Below are 19178 nucleotides of genomic sequence, written 5' to 3'. Positions count from 1 at the left end.
AATCATTTGTCAAAGGCATATTATACAAGTCAAAATATAATGTACTGTCCCCAAAACATCATCAGTTTTGAAAATCTCTTAAATAAAGCACAGAAAAAATTACTTTTCATGATGTCAAGTTTTGCCTACCAGTAGTGGTGAGATTTACAGCAGGTGATGTGGTTGTGTCAAAGAGAAATGTTGTGGTAGGGGCCACAGTTGATGGAACACATGGGTAGACACTTCTGTTAATTGTTCCATTTGCTGAACAGGTAGCTGTGATGCATCCTCCAATTCCATCAGTAGTATTGTAGATTACATCCCCATAATTGTATTTCATATTTCCATAATAGCAACTGCAGGCTGTGAAATTCAAGAAAAGTAGATGTAACAGGTATAATTGTACACAAACCATACATATTACATATTAAGTCTGTGATCTAAGACACAGACTAGAAAATATCAAGGGTTAGAAGAAATGGTGGGAATGAAAGGTTTCAAATTCTATCCCAACTTTGTTATGAATTGTTGAAATGATTTATTTGAAATTTGCAAAACTTAACATAGGTCCAGAATTCTGTAGTAAAATTCTCTCATGTATGCACTTGCATTAGAGAGTATTCATAGTATAACTGTAATTAAACAACATAATCAATGTCATCATTATTTTATAACTCTTTTCTGCAGATTGGAGGTAACTGTAATGTATAGTCTCAAAATAATTTTCTAAGTGTCAGTATTAACATCTAACTGGTTTAGGAATAAGATATTTTAAGACATTTCACAAGAGACATAAAAACATGGGATTTGGAGAGATGCTGCCACTGATTTGTAAACTTACAATGGACCTCAGAACACTGTCATGCTATAGAATTGAAGTAATTTATTATAATAGAATACTGAGGGGTGTAGAAGAAATATGTGTTGCAAAAAACTGATCTCAACTCACCTCGAAGGTCCATTTGGCAACGACGTCCTTTCTTGGTGCAAATGCTGCAAATAATTTAACCAATATAAGTCAAAGGTGTTGATTTATTTATACAGACATACTGTAGATAGAATCACTTTCTGCAGTTTCTGAAAGTGTTTTTCAAAAAAGTAAAATGCACGCACCATGATTCACAATTCTTGAAGGATTGTACCATTTCACCAACACTATAGCGCTTTCCATCATCATCATAACAGCCACAGTTAGCCTGAGCAACACATTTCATGACGTCCTCATCAAAGAAAGGGCGGTTCTTTGGGCATTTTGGGTAACAACCTAAAATGGGCAAAACATTTTATTTTGGTTTCAAACTAGAAAATTCATATTTATTAATTACAAAGCTGATAAAATTGCTAAGTAGTTCACCAATAAAACCCCACCCTATGCTTATTGTATGTCTGGCAACATTTGAGTATATCTGTATAACTTACACAAAAATTTTATTTATTTAAGAGTGAGCACTGTGATGACTGTTATTTAAAATGTTTAAATATAATCCAAGCAAACCAACACTTTTTCTAAAATACCTTCAAGTCCAGGAAGCTGATTCTTGCAGTTCCCAGAAGGATTTCGGCAGGTCTTCATACAAGGAGCTCCACAAGGCTTGTAATGCCATTCACACTCACCATCAGGGTTGTAGTAATCGCAGAACAGAGCTGGTTAGAGATATGTACAGGGTTAGATATCGCTAGTGGTTTTCCTTATATAACAGGGATTCATTTAAATGCATCATTAAGCAAATTAAGGCAAACTTTCAGAAATAATTAGAGGGACAATCATTTTTTCGAATTTAAAAATATGGGATACATTTACATAAAATGTTGTTAGAAAACTTACGGCACATTTCAGGGGTCCTCCATGCTATGCAAATTCCTGCTTCATTGCAGGCTGCAGCATAGGCTGCAACAGAAGTACAGAAGCACTCACAGTCACCTCCAGAGTCACATGCACAGGAGTCGTGGACACAAGCTTCATAGAAGGGAGCTGGATCAACCTGGAAAATGCTCATAGTTAGAAAAAAGCCATATCATGAATGGGGTTCACAAGCTGTAATCAAAGCTCTGTCCAAGTGTGAATGTAACCAAATCATCACAGGAAAGGAATTTATCAGTAGCGTAACCACCAGGGGAGCAGGAGGTGCAACCACACCTGGGACTGAACCGGACCTTGGGGCCCCGCTGGAGCAGCGATAAATCTTATCTCGGGTGGCATGGCAGGGGGACTTTTTGGCGTGCAATCCCAGAGCGTGCTGCCGCACATATTTAGAGAGGGGGTCTGGTGTGTGTGTAGGGGGGGCAGGGGCACATCCTGCACCCAGGCCAGCAAGTGCATAGGTACGCCACTGGATTTGTACTATTCTATTTTCTGAGCTGGGCTAATTCCCCTGGAGAAAATCCCCAAAAGAGAAGACTGCCAAAAATGTTAATATTTGCTCCCCTATTCTGGTATTAGACATGTAAAAGATGTGAAATGAGTTACATTTTGAATTAGAAATGTAATTGATAGACATTGTTTTTTTGTATGCAATGTAATAGGAAAGTATAACCATGACCTACTTTAGACTGACACTTGGCGAAGACAGAACTTATAATAATGCTGCAGTGTTTCTGAGCCCAGCTCTGTCTGTATGGGTTAGCAAGACAAGGGTGTCTAAGAGGCTGGGCATCAGGACAGGTTGGAGAGTCTTTCCAGCTGTTTCCAAATTCTTGAACATTGACTACCACGGACTGGCTTCTTGTTGTAAACTCATTGTACACACTTCCATCATAATTGCCGCAAAGACCACAGACATTTCCCTATCAGAAGGAAAACATAGGCATAAATAAAATTGGATTTAAGGCATCTGCTAGAATAAGCAGGCTGTCTGAAGGCCCACATGACTTAAGGTGTGGGGGCTGTATATAATGAATTTTTACTACTGCTTTTCATAGGTTCTTACTTCAAATTCAGCGCTCAGCTTGATGAAGATGCTAGTCTTTTTGTCCCACATGAGAATCAATCCATTCTTAGCTTCGATCACAAAGTAGATGCCCATTTGTCTAATCTGATATGGGACTTCACTGCCGATGTCTCTTTCAATGACGTCAAAGCCTCCATCACTCAGTTTTAGCTCAAAATGCTGTAAAATATATGGATTTGATGATTAAAATATGACTGAAAAACATTTTTCTTTGAAAAATTAGTGGATCTCTTCTAAAAAGGTTTTACATTTTTTATTTCTCAATGGATTTTTCTAACCAAAATATTAATATCTTTAATTTCATTCTGTGTATTTTTAGCCCTATGCTAATTTTCCAGTTTAATCTGTTGAAGTAGCTAATAATTAAAAGTTAAATAGGGGTGAACAACATTCTACTGACCCCAAGGAATACTTTGATAGACTTAGAGCAAGTTGCACCAGTGCTGCCACATGGGATATTCTCGGTAATGACTCGGAAAGACCCATTTCCTGTGTTTGAAGAACAATAGTCCTGAAAAAGAAAAGATTGACATAAAACAATCAATATATTAGCTGTAAATATATAAAATTTCCAGCTGTCAATGTGCATCTCAACTTGCTTTGTTTTTAAGATGTCGGAGTTTAACTTAAGGATATCAAAGAGCTATAAAGAGCTATAAAGAGTCAAGAGACACTTTTATGAATTCCCAAGATTTGATTATATATGTACCTGAGTCAGTGTATATTCACAGTCTCCACTGAAATCAAACCGCTTGCCATCAAAGGTTTTATAATGGCCTTCGCCATACACAACACAGGACCTGTCACATGCTTTCTTCGTGCAAATCCACTTCCGATCTTTACAAATGCTGAAAGACAAATTTTAGTGGTGATATTTTTGATACCAAAAAATATATACATTCAGGCATGTTTGGTTCAATATTCCAAAACTTATATGTATATATATTTTTGTTTTATGTCTGGGGGGCTGGTTCACAGCATTAAGGCATAGTATTCCAAATTATGGAAGGGTCTCGTATCCATCCAAAGGATTTTAGTACCCTACAGGAATAGAGCTCCAAATTACAGAAAGACCCATTATTTGGGAAACCTGAGGTCCCAAGCATTATGGATAACAGATGCCATACCTGTACGAAAAAATTGGACCATTATATGGCTATTCAACCTGCTGTCACTCACCAAGTATTGCAGTCTTGCTGAATAGTCTCTCCACTGTGATACATTTCACCATTGTGCATGCAAGGGCATTGCTCCTCAGGCACACAGCTGCCATTGTTATTGAGCACAAGACCATCAGGACAAATGCAGCCAGAAGCACACTGGATACTGATCTGCATATACAAGACACAGAGCAAATCAATTGTGTTAGGCTTTACACAGGATTTAGGCTTGGCCAATTATCTCATTGTTGCAAAGCTTCAGTATATTATAGAGGATTTCCACCCAAATCTCTCCAGAACGTTTTGTAATTTCAATCCTTTAATGTTCTCCTCCAGTTCTTTTAATAAGATGAATTCTGCTCTGTTTATGAGTCAGAACCAGCAATGCACAGAATCTAAACCTCCAGGCAGATACTGCTTTTGATAGAATTGAAGCTGCCACCAGTAAATAATGTAAATGAATGCATATTGCTAAACTGTGTAGAATTACTTTCTGTATGGAAAACCAGTTCTTGGGAGGACAATAGTAAACAAAGGGGACAATAGTAAACACAAGCTGCTGGCAGTAAATTTACAACTCTTCATTGCTCACACAAAATAGCTGGATTTGCATAATCTACTGTATGTACTACACAGCAATACGCATTTTCTGGAATTAAGCACTCCACCCCTTTCTGGCAAATTTGGGAAGTGCCTCTGACTTTGTCTATAAAACAAAGTCTGCTCATTTTACTTACACAGTCCATGTCGAGGGTATGGCAAGTCTTCTGACACTCTGCCCCTCTGGCACCCATAGAAGCATTTGCGCAATCAAAATTCACCATGTTTTCAGGGCACTCTGTAAGGCAAGAGACATTTCATGATTCTGTTAATCGGTCATGCTCCTTTTTCCTACTGCTCTGCCATTCTGGACAATTATTGTTATAGAAAAATGAAAATAAAAACAAATGGGACACGTGAACCAAGTTATATGCAAACTGTCATATGGAAATCATATGGAAATCCAATGCTCCATACTGTATGTATAAATAAACAAATGTGGTGTTGTGGGATGGTATATAAGATTATACATTGCAGTGTGGTCATGGACAGTATTATAAGTCATGGGTAACCTCTAGCTGGGTAACCATTGGCAATGGGACTTGGGTTTATTTATGGGCTCAGTCCCTTGAAAATTGATTTAATAGCAGTGTATATGGCAAAACCAATGGAATGTGCATATGATGAGCTAGAACTAGCAACTAATGGATGTAGCTGGCAACGAGCAGACTGACAGCGGATCTACATTTTCAAGGGATTTCCGTGGAAGTGTTAAAACAATAATTTTAGAAAGTATGTGTAATTTAAATTAATAAACATAATTTAATAAAATGTAAGTGTATATAAAATTGGTTGTGTTCATTTGTGTATTTGTGTATTTAGTGAAGTAATATTCACTGAGTGCTGAGTGCGATTTGGAGATACTTTTTCAATTGAATCGAATTTTAGAAAGTATATTTATTTGAATTACCTGCAAGACCTGCGGTTTTCCCAGCACATCGCAGTCTACCACTCTGGCATGTGCTGAAATAAAAATTAGAAATAAAAATGATACATAAAAAATAAAATAAAAACTACAGTTCTTGATGAACCAGTTAAACATGGAGGACATAGGTACAGTACGTGTTTGTTTAGCTCTAATAACTCCTCTTACAGATGACTTAATTTTATTTACAATGAATAGTTTAACAGAACCACCTTAAAGTTTATGATGGGCATTGCCCACAGTTATCCTACTGTCTATTCCTTATGCTTAGCGAGAGACTATTATACCTCCTAGGTTATTCTTTATGAACGAGAGAAAGGCTTTCATAGCAGAGAAATTGTGCCACCCAGTGGCAGCTTTCATATGGCACTATACTTACCACATGGCACCATTATCATAAATGACTTCTCCTGCTGGCATTGGAGAGCCCTTGTAGTAACAAGGACATTTTTTGGCTGGTACACAGGAACCACTCTCATCCAAAAATGTATCATCTGGACATCCACAGCCATCCACTGGAGGGAAACTGACACTGCAGGTGGGGTCAGGCTCACTAAGGGAACGGCAAGTTGTCTGGCAGGTGCTTATGGAGTATTTATAGGTAGTGTTCTTTTTACAACTCTTTGTATATTTGCCTAACAGAAGAGACAAGCCAAAATTAGGGATACGGTAGGTGGAAGCTTTGTTGTCTAAAATACCGGATGACTTTTCCCAGCTACCATTCTTCAACTCAACTCAACTGCAAAGGTGTTTCATCTTGACTTACCGCAGACAGTTGTTCTCCATCCATTCAGAGTTATTCCTTCGACGGCACAAGCATGGACATAGTATGAAAGTGCTGCACATACACTGTCCTCACTCCTCTCATAGTTACAGCTATCGTACATACAGTTCTATAGGGAAAAGAACAGTCTCAGTTCCTGCATAATTAAGGGTGGATTTAGCTCTACTGTATCAACAACTTCAGTATCCGAGTGGTATTTCTAGCACTTTGAGCTTGACTGAAATATTGTTTCTACTGCTCAAGATTTATTATACATGCTCTTTACCTTTTCATAGAGAGTGGGATTCACAACGGAGTGGCAAGGGGCAAAGGGTCCATTGGCATCCGTGAGCATTGAGCACCAGTACTGGGCATACCTCTCTGTAGAAAATAAGTATATAAATAATGTTTATGGCCTATAACTGCTTTAAAGACAAAAGGAAGAGCTTATGAAGTCCTGAATGGTCCCATAATAACAAAGTATTGGGTATAAGGATTGATACGGGGTATGTGGAACTGAGACTTACCGTTCTCTACACTTAGTGCACATGGGTTGCCATAGCTGTCTTTTACATTGTCGCATTCCGCTTGACTTTTCCACGTGTTAGCAAAAGCAGCGGCGGTGCCCTCCACAGCTCCACTCAGAGAACGGAAATCATCTTTACGGACATTGTTAAAGTCTCCGCAAAGACCTACAATAGAATAATATTTATTTTGAAGACAATAGACAATGTGGGAAACTAAAGCTGTTACAAGTTGGTCCATTGTTTAGTTGGCATGCAAATATTGTGATCTGACAGCTAAATCAAATGCTAAAGCAAATAAAAATCTGTGATTATATTATATATATCTATAGCAATGGGACATCTGGAAATACTTCTGCTTTTTGGGGCAATGATGTTCTCTAGATAAGTCTTGCTGAGGACCCCAAAAATATGGATCAAGTTGTCTTCTTACCGCATGTGCTTCCTTGGTATTTAGGGTCCAGGTTCACATACAGCTGCATAACTGGGTTAAGCTGAACTTGAATTTGCAGTCCACTAAAGCTCTGAATGATCAGGTAGAAAGAAGATGCTTGGAAGACGGTAAGATTTTCTGAAAAATAGGTAAATGCAAAAGTTAGGAAGCAGCCTTTAATCTAATCCTGGTTCCTGTGTTACGTGCCTGAAATGATTATTGGGGGGAAGAAAGACATTATGAAAAAATCTCAGACTGGGGTTAGAAATATGTATATCTTATTGTATCTACACATAAACAACACAACGGGTAAATAATTCTATAGGTTGGACACGTGGATATCAATGAAGCATTCTTCCTTTTTATTGGACAGAATTTTAGCGAGCTTTGTCCAGCTCTTTCCAGGTATAGGTATGGGATCCATTATCTGGAAAACCTTTATTACAGAAAGACTGTCTCCCATAGACTCCATTATAATCAAATAACGCAAATTTTTACAAATAATTTCCTTTTCGTACCCTGTACTTGATCCAAACTAAGATATAATGGATCCTTATTGGAACAAAAACAGTTCATTGGGTTTATTTATATTTAAAATATCTTCTTGTAGACTTAAGGTATGAAGATCCAAAGTACAGAAAGATCTGTTATCTGGAAAACCCCAGCATTCTAGAAAACAGGTCCCATACTTGTAATACACCAATTAGCTGACACTACGACCCAAATTCACTCGCCGAAGTGCCTAACGCTAGCGTCAATTCGCTAGCGTTGGGCATTTTCATTACTTCGCAAATTCACTAACGAACGCTAGTGTTACTTCGCACCCTTACGCCTGGCGAATTTTCGCTACAGACGTAACTACGCAAATTCACTAACTTGCGCAGTGTACTGAACGCTACCTTTTACGCTAGACTTCCTTCACCACCTCAGACCAGGCGAAGTGCAATAGAGTAGATAGGGATTGCTTAAAAAAAGGCGTTTTTTCTATATTATGAGTCCCCTCCTTCCACCCTACATTTCCTAACTCATGGCAACTTAACTATACAGTGGGCACATGTGTAGGGCAAAAAAAAAATTTATTTGATGTTTTGAAGGTTTCCCAGGCATTTGTAGTGATTCTACGTATTCCTCCATTGAAATTTGAATTTGGCGCCATATGCAAATTAACCACCGCTAGCGTAACTTCACTTCGCTTAGCGAATCAACGCTAGTGCAACCTTACGCTACCCCTGTGCGCAACTTTGGATTTTAGTGAATTTGCGGAGCGCTGGTGAAACTACGCCTGGCGAAGTGTGGCGAAGTGCGGTGAAGTTGCGCCTGGCGCAACTGCGATTCTTAGTGAATTTGCCCCTACAAGTTTGTATAAAAAAAGGGATGTTATACATAGCAGTCAATGGAGCCAATAGACAATCAGGGATAAGTAAAGAATAGCCTGCTGTCCTGCAACTTGACTGCCTTATTTGAATTAATGGAGTATAAACTCACTATGTGACAATAGACACACATTAACATCATTATATGGCTTTTATAACACATGACTGTTGCACAATTTTACCTGTAGTCAGAGGGATCTGAGCATAGATTCCATTTATCAACACAGTTCCTGAAGACTTTACTGTGACAACCTATAGAGAAACACATGATACGAGTTGAGAGCTGGAAATAATGAATAACTGCTGTGGATGCAAATGACTGAAAGATCATTGCAGACAAGTGTGTTGCCTATAGAATATATAGAGAGTGCGTGTAACTAGCTCAGTTGGCTTTAATAAAGGGTTCAGCATAAACTTACAGTTTGTCCTTTGTCCAGGGATAAAGTGATGCTCTTCAGACAAGTCTCAGTATCGGTCACACCACAAATAAGTATTTCCGCCAGCACTGTGAACATGCTTTCGGCACAGTCCTAAGGAAAACACCGGTGTTCAAAAAGGCTTTGTATCTGCATTACTTAGCTGTGATATCTGTCTATCAATTTATCAAATTCATTTTTTTTGTCAAGAAGGAAACACAGAGGTTACAGAAAAAACAGAAAAGGGTGGGTGGCGTAGCAAGAAAGAACATTGCTTGTAACTTAAATAAACCAGTGTAGACAATTATATTGTATATTGTTTTACTAAAAGCGTATTTGGTAACATCGTAATAACAGACAGAGAAAAAGTAGTCCCATCTTACTCAGGAATATTTTTTTCTATTTGCAGCTTTTTAGTTTTAATATTCTTTTAAGAATCTTTTGTATATGTGGGTGTTACCCTGTATGACGGGTGCAAGCTTAGTTTTATTGAGAAGTTAACTGGAAGTGTTTTATCCAGGGATTTCATATTTTCCAGTATTTCTGGTCGTTTTTTGGAGCATTGCTGTTAATTCCTCCATTGTTCTAGTTTCTTCCATACGTTTAACCCAGTCCTGATATGTGGGGGGTTCTGTGCTTTTCCACTTCTCGAGGATAAGAGCCTTTGCTGCCTGAAGCATGTGTATTAGTAATCTGTTTTTTATTATTTTGTTCATCTTGGTGTCTTAATAAAGTGTTAACTTAGGTAAAAACTCACATTTGATTTTTTCCTGTGTGATAGCCTCTATCGTTCCTAAGATTTTCTCCAAATAATTATCCAGAATCTTGCAATCATACCATATATGGGTACATGTGCCCTCTTACAAGTGGCATTGCCAACATTGACAGGAGATATTTGGGAACATTTTCTTTAGTTTTATTGGTGTGTAGTACCACCTAGATAACAATTTGTAACTCGTGTTTTGGATGTGATGGACATTTTGTGGAATGAGCTGGAGATTGCATAACCACATTTTTCTGTTCAGGATAGCTTTAGCTCCTTTTTCCATGAAGCTCTAAAGTTGTGAATTATTCTTATACTATCTGAGCTTAGATATTTTCATATTGAGGACACTGGCTTGTTCGTATTCGGTGTTACAGATAGGATTTGTTCCTACCATGTTTGTTGGCATTGTTCTGGTTTACGTGACAAACTATTAATATAGCGATGTATTTGGTTGTAACACCTAGGGGCCAATTAATTAACTAACTTCGAGTGAAGGATTCGAAGTAAAAAAACTTCGAATTTCGAAGTGTTTTTTTGGCTACTTCGACCATCGAATGGGCTACTTCGACCTTCGACTTCAAATCGAATGATTCGAACTCAAAATCGTTCGACTATTCGACCATTCAATAGTCGAAGTACTGTCTCTTTAAGAAAAAACTTCGACCCCCTAGTTCGCCACCTAAAAGCTACCAAACCCAATGTTAGCCTATGGGGAAGGTCCCCATAGGCTTGGCTAAGTTTTTTTGATCGAAGGACAATCCTTCGATCGTTGGATTGAAATTCTTCGAATCGTTCGATTCGAAGGATTTAATCCTTCGATCGAACGATTATTCCTTCGATCGTACAATCGCAGTATTTGCGCAAAATCCTTCGACTTCGATATTCGAAGTCGAAGGATTTTCATTCCCAGTCGAATATCGAGGGTTAATTAACCCTCAATATTCGACCCTTGATGAATTTCCCCCCAAGAGATGGAAATGTATCTAATTAATTATTATGCATTAAATACTCTAGTTTTAAGGCTGATCAGTTTAGGTATTATAATTAGATAAGGAAAGTAAAGCACCTTAGTAAAGACATAACTGCAGTCTCCATGGAAATTGTAGTGGCTTCCATCATAGGTGTAGATGTGAGATCCTCCTTGAAGAGAACAATAACCAGGACATGGCAAAGCCTGACAACTCCACTGTCCTCCAACGCAGGTGCTGCATAAGATTAAGAGTTATGTAGGTTTTGAGAGGATTTTACTTTTGTAAAAACAGTGAGACAGATATTTATGAGATCGAATATGTTCATACCAGTTGCGGCAGTTGGTACTGTAGGATTCTCCAACAGCATAATTCTTATTGTTATAGGTACAGGAACATTCACTGAGGGGAACGCAACCTCTGTTGTCCATATCATCGAATACAGTTCCTATGAAGAATAGAGACAAGTTACTAAAGAACAAGGTACCACTGTGCAATTCACAATTGATTTGGTTATTTTATTGTAACACGGCAGAGCCGAACTAGACTTTAGCCACCGTGGATCACTGGCTATATGTTCAAATAATCACAGGCCTCATGGATGAACACTTAAATCAATCAGACAAAAAGTACCTGGAGGACAGAAGCAGCCATCTATACAGTGATCAGCACAGGTGGTTTTCCGATCTGAATTGGAGCAAGTATCTGCACAGGGTGAGCCACATTCTTCATATGTCATGTTCATGGGACAGGATCTCTCTAAAAAAATTAAAAGTTCCTCATCAATGTGGGTGTAACAAGGTACCAACTGTACAGGTTCTAAAGCAACAAGGGGTTGTAGAGTGTGACATCTTTCCACGGACCCACGGAAAATAAGGAATGCTACTTCTTACTGTAAGTTTGAATGCTACAAGTAAGTAACATATGATACTGCTATGCAAATGTAGAAGTAGCTCTCATCCTTATGTGATAATCTCTCAGGCACGCTTGTCCATAACAAAAAGAATATAAAGGGAGCAAGTAACAATTATTTGTAGAGCACCTACAGTATCTTTTGGGTCCAGTGATAAAAACATTATTATAGCACTTACGACATATTAGATGGGATCTCCAATTTTGGGGCTTCCCACCAGCATGGCCACACTGTCGGGAGTACTCAGCCAAGGTATCACATAGACAAGTGACATCAGAGGAGTTCTGGCAGTTGCACAGATCCATCACACAGGATTCTACATATGGATCCACTGGGATACGCAGCTCACAATCAGCAAATGCGGGATTGGACAGCATGCGGAAACAGGCTTCTCTCTATAAGGGCAGAGCAATGAGACAAGATTTTAAACATATCTAGTAGAGTAGATTGGTGCTTTAGGGAAGGCAAGAGGCTGCTTACTTGGAGCTTCACCCAATAACACGTTAAACAGTACTGAAGACACGTCAAACATTTCCTGATTGGAATAACTTGTAAATCTGACGTGGCCATTAAGGGCACTAGCTACGATCTCATGTATCAATGGAAAGGCACCATATAGCCACTGCTTGCCCTAAGGTCCTTGTCAAAGACAGGTCCAGTGACTTATAGAACAACAGTGGTACTGATCCTAAAGGTCATATATTATTCATTTTAATATAGTTTTACTGGTGTTATGTTTAAAATGCAATCGTACCAGGTCACTGCAGTTTTTAGGTGGAGATGGTGTAATATGTTCACATTGCTCTGTGGGTCCATCCAGTTTTTGAAGGTTTCCATACTGTAGAGGTGACAGCTCAATGCCTACAATAAATGAGCAAAATGTTTTTAGGTACCCACATTCTTAAATTTGTATTTGCATATATCTATTTTATTTTCAATCTGGCAAACTTGGCTATGAAAGAATACATGCTCTAGTCAAGGGATCCCCAACCTTTTGAACCCATGAGCAACAATCAGAAGTAAAAGGAGTTGGGGAGCAACACTAGCATGAAAAATGTTCTTGGGTGCCAAATAAGTGCTGTGATTGGCCATTTGGTATCCCCTATGTGGATTGTCAACCTAAATTGAGGCTCTGTTTGGCAGTGCGCCTGGTTTTTATACAACCAAAACTTGCTTCCAAGCCTGGAATTCAAAAATAAGCTCCTGCTTTGAGGCCACTGGGAGCAACATCCAAGGGGTTGGAGAGCAACATGTTACTCACGAGCTACTGGTTGGGGATCACTGCTCTAGATTAACCAAATCGGTTTAATGTAGAATTTCACAATGGCAAATAAACATAAGTAGTGATGGGCGAATTTATTTGCTAGGTGCGAATTTGCGGTAAATTCCCATGATTCGCCACGGGCGAATAAATTTGTGAAACCACTGCGAAAATTCGCCAGCGACCAAATAATTTCACGAATTTCGCTGCAAATTCACAAATTATTCGGCTAAGCGAAATGCCACAGATTCGCCCATCGCTTGACATAAGAACTCAAAAAACTGAGGACCAAATTCAAGTCTCACCAAAATTCAAGACTCACCATTAGCCTTAAATTCATCCTGCTTCACCTGATTCATATTCCCACACAAGCCACATGTGCTATTAATGTATTTGGGCTGCAGTTGCAGCTGAAGAACGAAAGGGAAATAAATAGTGTGAGAAATAAAAGGCAGAATAACAAACTATAAATATAATTACTGTGTTGCATATACATGGCAGTATACCCTATGGGACCTTCAGGGTTATAATGATATATAGTTGGTAACTGGTATTACATATTGTTATCAACGAGTTTTCTTTTGAATCCAAAAACATAATACTGAAAGGAGGAGGAGGAGCAGTACAGTTATGGGATTTGCTATCCAAAAAAAACCTGTTACCCAGAAAGCTCCAAAACTAAGAAAAGGCCACAAAACTATTTCCTTTTTTTGTAATAATAAAACTGTAGCTTGTACTTGATCTAAACTAAGATATAATTAATCCTTATTGGAAGCAAAACCAGCCCATTTGGGTTTATTTCATGTTTACATTATTTTCTACTCATAGTAACAAGATACGAAGATCCAAATTATGGATAGATCTGTTATCTGTAAAATCCCAGGTCCTGAGCATTCTGAATAACAGGTTCCACACCTTTACATTGTATTCTGTGTGTTTTATTTCAGTATGCTATGTATTTATCTCTGGGTATTGGATATGGCCTTCGTTTTTTAAAATAAAATACGACAAACTTGAGAAAAAATACTCTGTGTTAGATGCAAGTTCCTAATTATTGGGCAAAAGAGCTTATTGTCCATTGATAAAAGAGACATAAGATGTTAATGAGGAACATTGGGGGATTGAGGTGGGAGCAATGGAAAATATAGCAGCCTTGGTCTTTTTACTCACTGATAAAGCATCATCTTCATTCCAAAAGAGGACCAGTCCCAACTTAGCTGCCACCTTCACATAGATGCTACTGATCTGTATATGTACCCCAAGCTGATTGTATGGCAGAGTAACCCTGCAAAATAATGTAGAAGTATACTATATTTACCCTGTTAGACTTTACACTCACACATTTTGTTAGTTTGGCATATAATAGAAATGTATTCTTGATATTAACTTAGTTACTAGTAGTAATGTAGCAATGATAAAATCAACCATGGGTCGTGAAAATGGGTACAAGATGCATATACATGTATTTACTAGGAGTCAAGAGAATCCTGGCCCAGAGTGATCATTTGCTGTGATTATACTTCCACCCACTCACCTTTCCCCTCCTACAAGGACTTGTCCTTTCGTCAGTTCAATAACTAGACCTTCTATCTTCATAGTCACATAGGAAATAGTAGGCCTCTCTGCAGAAGTTGCGCGGCGGATCTGAACGTTGAATTCCTCGTAGTTAGTCATGCAGTGGGAGGCAAAGATGTAATTGCAGGTGCCCGGGAACTGAAAGATGTCTCCATCAAAGGTCTTGAAGTGGTGATTCCCCCAGGTGCTGCAGACTTGGTCATTGTGTGCAGGGTTCATTCCTATTGTGAAATATTCATTTAATGCTATGCCAGGTAAACACAGTAAAGTATTGGTTTTACTGTATGTGGGATAAGTAAGAACCAATAGATATTTTAGTATAATAGGTTAGGTGAGCCATTCTGATGTTCCATGATTTAAGGATAAGTATTGTCCTTCACAAATTTTCAAAGACATTGTCTCAAAAGTGTCCTTATTTTTCAAGTGCAAGCAGCATGGAAAAGTTAAGCTGGACTAACTGCTCACTTGGCCCCTTCAGACCGTGTATGAAACTTACTAGCCTCTGTATGGGGCACTTGATATGTGGCTAATAATCTGGTTGATGTGGTTCTGTCCTCTGTAGACCCTCAATAGGATCCAATCCTAGGCCCAGAGTGAAAACAATTATTTTTGGTAACCTCAACAAACAAATTAATCTTAACTTGTTTTCCCAGATTTAGACTCTCTGCCTATTGGCTATTCTCACTGAACTCCTATATTATGGCCACTTTATAGTCAAAATATTGATGATGGATATTTTTTGGTCCCATTAGAAATGCGATCCCCAACCTTTTTTTCCTGTGAGACACATTTAAATGTAAAAAAAGTTGGGAAGTAACACAAGTATCAATGCTTGTGAATGGGGATGCTAAATAAGGGCTGTGATTGCATATTTGGCAGCCCCTATGTCGACTGGCAGCTTGAAGGAGGCTCTGCTTGGCATTATACCTGTTTTGTATGTTTAAAACTTGTCTCCAAGCCTTGAATTCAAGGATAAGCTCCTGCTTTGAGGCCACCGAGAACATCCAAGGGGTTGGTGAGCAAAAAGTTGCTTACAAGCCTCTGGTTGGGGATCACTACTTAAGAGTGATAGGCATATGAGGGTATACTGTTCTATCAGTAATGCAACCCATAGCAACTAGTCAGGAGTTAGCCTTGGCTAGTTATTTAGTACAGTTGACAAAATGAAATGGAATATAACTTTCCCTTTTGGCACATAGAGGAAGCTATGGTTTCCTAGTGTCTATTACAAATTCATTTAAACATTAAATAAACCCAATAGGTTTTGCTTCCAATAAGGATTGATTATATCTTAGTTGGGATCAAGTAAAAGGTACTGTTTTATTATTTCAGAGAAAAGGAAATGATTTTTAAAAATTTGGATTATTTGGATAAAATGGAGTCTATGGGATACAGCCATTCCGTAATTCGGAGCTTTCTGGATATCGGGTTTCCGGATAAGGGATCCTATACCTGTATTGACTGTTCCTTGTCTCTTTATGTTTACAGTTAAACAGAAGATGCACTTCCAAGAGACTACAAATACAAATCATCTTCTTTTTGTAACTACTATATGCTGTTGGATTGCTGACATTTCTAGAAAGTGCTTTAGTTGAGGAGGCAGTATGGCAGCTCTCGTAAGGGCAAATATGCTAATAATGAATGGTCTTTACATAGATCAAGTTATGCCTTCATACTTTGCCTACATGTCATTTTAACAAGTGATACAGGAAATGTAAAGCATTGCAATAAAATGAACTAGCTACCCTTCAATCCTTCAATAGCTTTCACTCATTGACCAAGGTATTTGTCCTACCTGTTCAAAGACATCAGCCAAGAATTAACATAAGAATGTACTTACCTCGTGGGAGCATATTTGCCAAGCAGGTAACCGTCAAAGTGCTCAGGATCCAGAGGACTGGACCCATTATCCCCATATTGATCAGTCAGTGGGGACAGAGGAACCTCAGCAAGTTGCTTGGCCTTCTGAGCACTGCCTGGGTTTATATAGTGAAGCAGCCTACATCTAAGTCAGGGAGTGGACAGTGGGATCTTAACTGTGATCCCAGTAATAACACCAAACCTAAAACTTTAAATCCTTAATTTCAACATAGATCAGAACTGACTAGTTGGGATTACACTGATCCTGGATGGTATATTTTGTGTTTTGTAAGTCATAATCATTATAGCTGTCAAGTAATAATAAATACACATAAAAAGCACGAGTGTTTTGAGAGTTTGTAGCAGAAAATGTTGAAATAAAATCAGACTTTGATAAATAACCCCCCGTGTGCCTGTTTTTTTCTACTTTTCATACTTTCCTGTGTTTGGCAGTTTTGTACAGTAATGGGACCTGTTATTCTTAATGCCCAGGACCTGGGGCTTTCCAGATAACAGAATTCCATAATTTGGATCTCCATACCTTTAGTCTATTAAAAATAAACCCAATAGCCTGGTTCCAATAAGGATCAATTATATCTTAGTTGGGATCAAGTGCAAGCTACTGTTTTATTATTACACAGAAAAAGGAAATTATTTTAAAAAATGTGGATTATTCCGATAAAATTGAGTCTATGGGAGACAGTTTTTCTGGATAATGGGTTTCCAGATAACGGATCCCATACCTGTATTCATGAAGGGATGGTGGCAGGCACTTAGGCACCCATCCCCTACCTGTACCTTAACTTGCACACCATTCAGAAGTTAGGGCACAATGTGTTGAAAATACTGAAATATGTTAGCAAATAAAGGGGTGAAAAAAATTGTCACGTAACAAAATAAATTTGATGCCCATAGGCATTAATGCATTTTGCTGAATTTTTACCATTTTGTGAATTTTTGGCAAAGCAAATAGCGTTAGATTCGCCTATCACTAGAACAACTAATCCATTAATTTTGATGAGCAAATCTGTCCCGTTATATTGAAATTTTTTTTTTGCTAAACTGCAAAAAATTTGTGAAAAGCATTGAAATCAATGGGCGTCAAAATATTTTACGCTCAACATTTTTTATTTTTTTTTTAAAGTCAATTGGTCTGTTTCTTGTGGCGACTTTTTTATCTGAGACAATTTTGTTTTGGCAACTTTTTCAGCTCTTTTGAATTTACTATATTTTAAAATTTCAGCTCTACATTATTTTTATTATATTGTCCATAGCTAAAAATATGTTCAAAGTCTTGCACAAGGGACTTTTAGTGATGAGTGAATGTTTCAGGCTGATGCTAATTCTCAGCAAAATTCACATTTTTATTTGCCATCCATTCCATTTTATAGAAAAAAGAAATTTAAAAAAAAACATTAGAAAAAGGTCTTGCATTTGGCAAAAAAAAAAATGCCCGTTATTGACTCCAATGCATTTGGTGTGAGTAAAAACATGAAAAATGGCTATTGATTCTAAAATATTTGGTTAATAGTGATGAGTAAATCCGTCCAGTTTGGCTGAAAAATTTGTGAAACGGCGACAAATTCTCAAAACACATTGAAGTCAATAGGAGTCCAAAAAATTTTCTCACTCCAAATGCAATTAAAGTCAAAGGATATTTTTCTTGTGCCGTTTTTTTTTGTCTCAGCAACTTTTTTCTAATGGCGACAATTTTGTCTTGTCAACTTTTTTGTCGAGGCAAATAATTTCCACGGTAGATTTTTGCCGCAGTTTTGGAAACAATTTGCAGATGGCGAAGTGCACAATTTTGCTGCAAGTCCCTATTGTTAAAAGTTCATTTAAATTTCACAATATTCCGAACATTTCAGCGGTTTCTGGAACTTTTAAGCAAAATGAAATGGGCAATTTTGCTCATCACTAGTCCATTTGATCACCATTTAAACTCAATTAAATGAACTTTGAATTAATTAATTGGGTTCCCATATATCCGTGCAATCACGTGGGTTGATTTACTGAGAATTTGGTTCATTAAAACTTTCTCTTTTTTAACACTGAAAATTCTAGTCAAGTCCAAGTTCAGATTTTTGTGTGAAAATACTCATTAAAACATTCAGATACTGTATTATTTTTTATTGTCAAATTATTATAAAGTTTGATTCTTTATATACTGAATGTAGGCAATGATGGGACAATTTATGTTACAGGTGCACTAAATCTAGAGCCGGGATAACATCTTTAGGAGTTAGTGTAACTAAATAGAAAGTTAAGACTCCAGACTCTCCCTTTTCCTCATACAGTATCTGTACGTCACATTTACTGATCCTCCAAAATCCTTGTTATAATTCCTGAAATGCAATTAGGATCCAGACAGACTAATGAGTCATGTGACTCACTAGTGGGAAAAAAAAAACCTTTTATTTTCTTTCTCCCTTTTTTCAGGTCAAACAAATGGAAAATATTAGTGTTATTGACCTAAACTTGTTTTCAGCAGAACAAAATGCAGGGTGGAATCCTAACGTTGTCATGGAATTTAGTAATGGGTGAATCTAACTCGTTTCGCTTCGGTGAAAATTTGCATTGAAGTCTATGGCCATTTTTTGGACGGGTGACAATATATTTTTTTGACGCGCTACAATTGTTTTGACTCGTGACAATTTTTTTCACCCATTGGAGTCTATGGACGTCATTTTCGCTGCGAAACTTGCCGAAAATTT

At 37.8% G+C, this 19178-nt stretch overlaps 1 protein-coding gene across 1 annotated transcript in view; it reads right to left on the bottom strand.

Moving 5' to 3' along the window:
• The window catches only part of LOC108715183 (mucin-5AC), a 38606-nt gene extending 22049 nt beyond the window's left edge, over positions 1-16557 (bottom strand). Inside the window, exons 1-28 of the mRNA XM_041560857.1 lie at positions 16445-16557; positions 14564-14825; positions 14200-14314; positions 13352-13439; positions 12523-12629; positions 11947-12163; positions 11489-11614; positions 11186-11303; positions 10954-11092; positions 9125-9235; positions 8888-8957; positions 7333-7470; positions 6903-7067; positions 6662-6756; positions 6379-6505; positions 5992-6247; positions 5598-5650; positions 4825-4925; positions 4107-4258; positions 3637-3775; positions 3328-3438; positions 2907-3086; positions 2524-2763; positions 1805-1961; positions 1495-1623; positions 1093-1243; positions 929-972; positions 130-342 (exon numbers count right to left, since the gene is read on the bottom strand). Coding sequence (XP_041416791.1) covers positions 130-342; positions 929-972; positions 1093-1243; positions 1495-1623; positions 1805-1961; positions 2524-2763; positions 2907-3086; positions 3328-3438; positions 3637-3775; positions 4107-4258; positions 4825-4925; positions 5598-5650; positions 5992-6247; positions 6379-6505; positions 6662-6756; positions 6903-7067; positions 7333-7470; positions 8888-8957; positions 9125-9235; positions 10954-11092; positions 11186-11303; positions 11489-11614; positions 11947-12163; positions 12523-12629; positions 13352-13439; positions 14200-14314; positions 14564-14825; positions 16445-16520 — 3880 coding nt within the window. The 5' untranslated portion in view covers positions 16521-16557. The remainder of the gene's footprint in view (positions 1-129; positions 343-928; positions 973-1092; positions 1244-1494; positions 1624-1804; positions 1962-2523; positions 2764-2906; positions 3087-3327; positions 3439-3636; positions 3776-4106; positions 4259-4824; positions 4926-5597; positions 5651-5991; positions 6248-6378; positions 6506-6661; positions 6757-6902; positions 7068-7332; positions 7471-8887; positions 8958-9124; positions 9236-10953; positions 11093-11185; positions 11304-11488; positions 11615-11946; positions 12164-12522; positions 12630-13351; positions 13440-14199; positions 14315-14563; positions 14826-16444) is intronic.
• Positions 16558-19178: the final 2621 nt, after the last annotated feature.

The sequence above is a fragment of the Xenopus laevis genome, chromosome 4S (assembly GCF_017654675.1).
Source record: "Xenopus laevis strain J_2021 chromosome 4S, Xenopus_laevis_v10.1, whole genome shotgun sequence".
Taxonomy (NCBI): Eukaryota; Metazoa; Chordata; class Amphibia; order Anura; family Pipidae; genus Xenopus; species Xenopus laevis.
The sequence above is the reverse complement of the archived record's forward strand: the minus strand, read 5'-3'. Positions and strand labels throughout refer to the sequence as shown.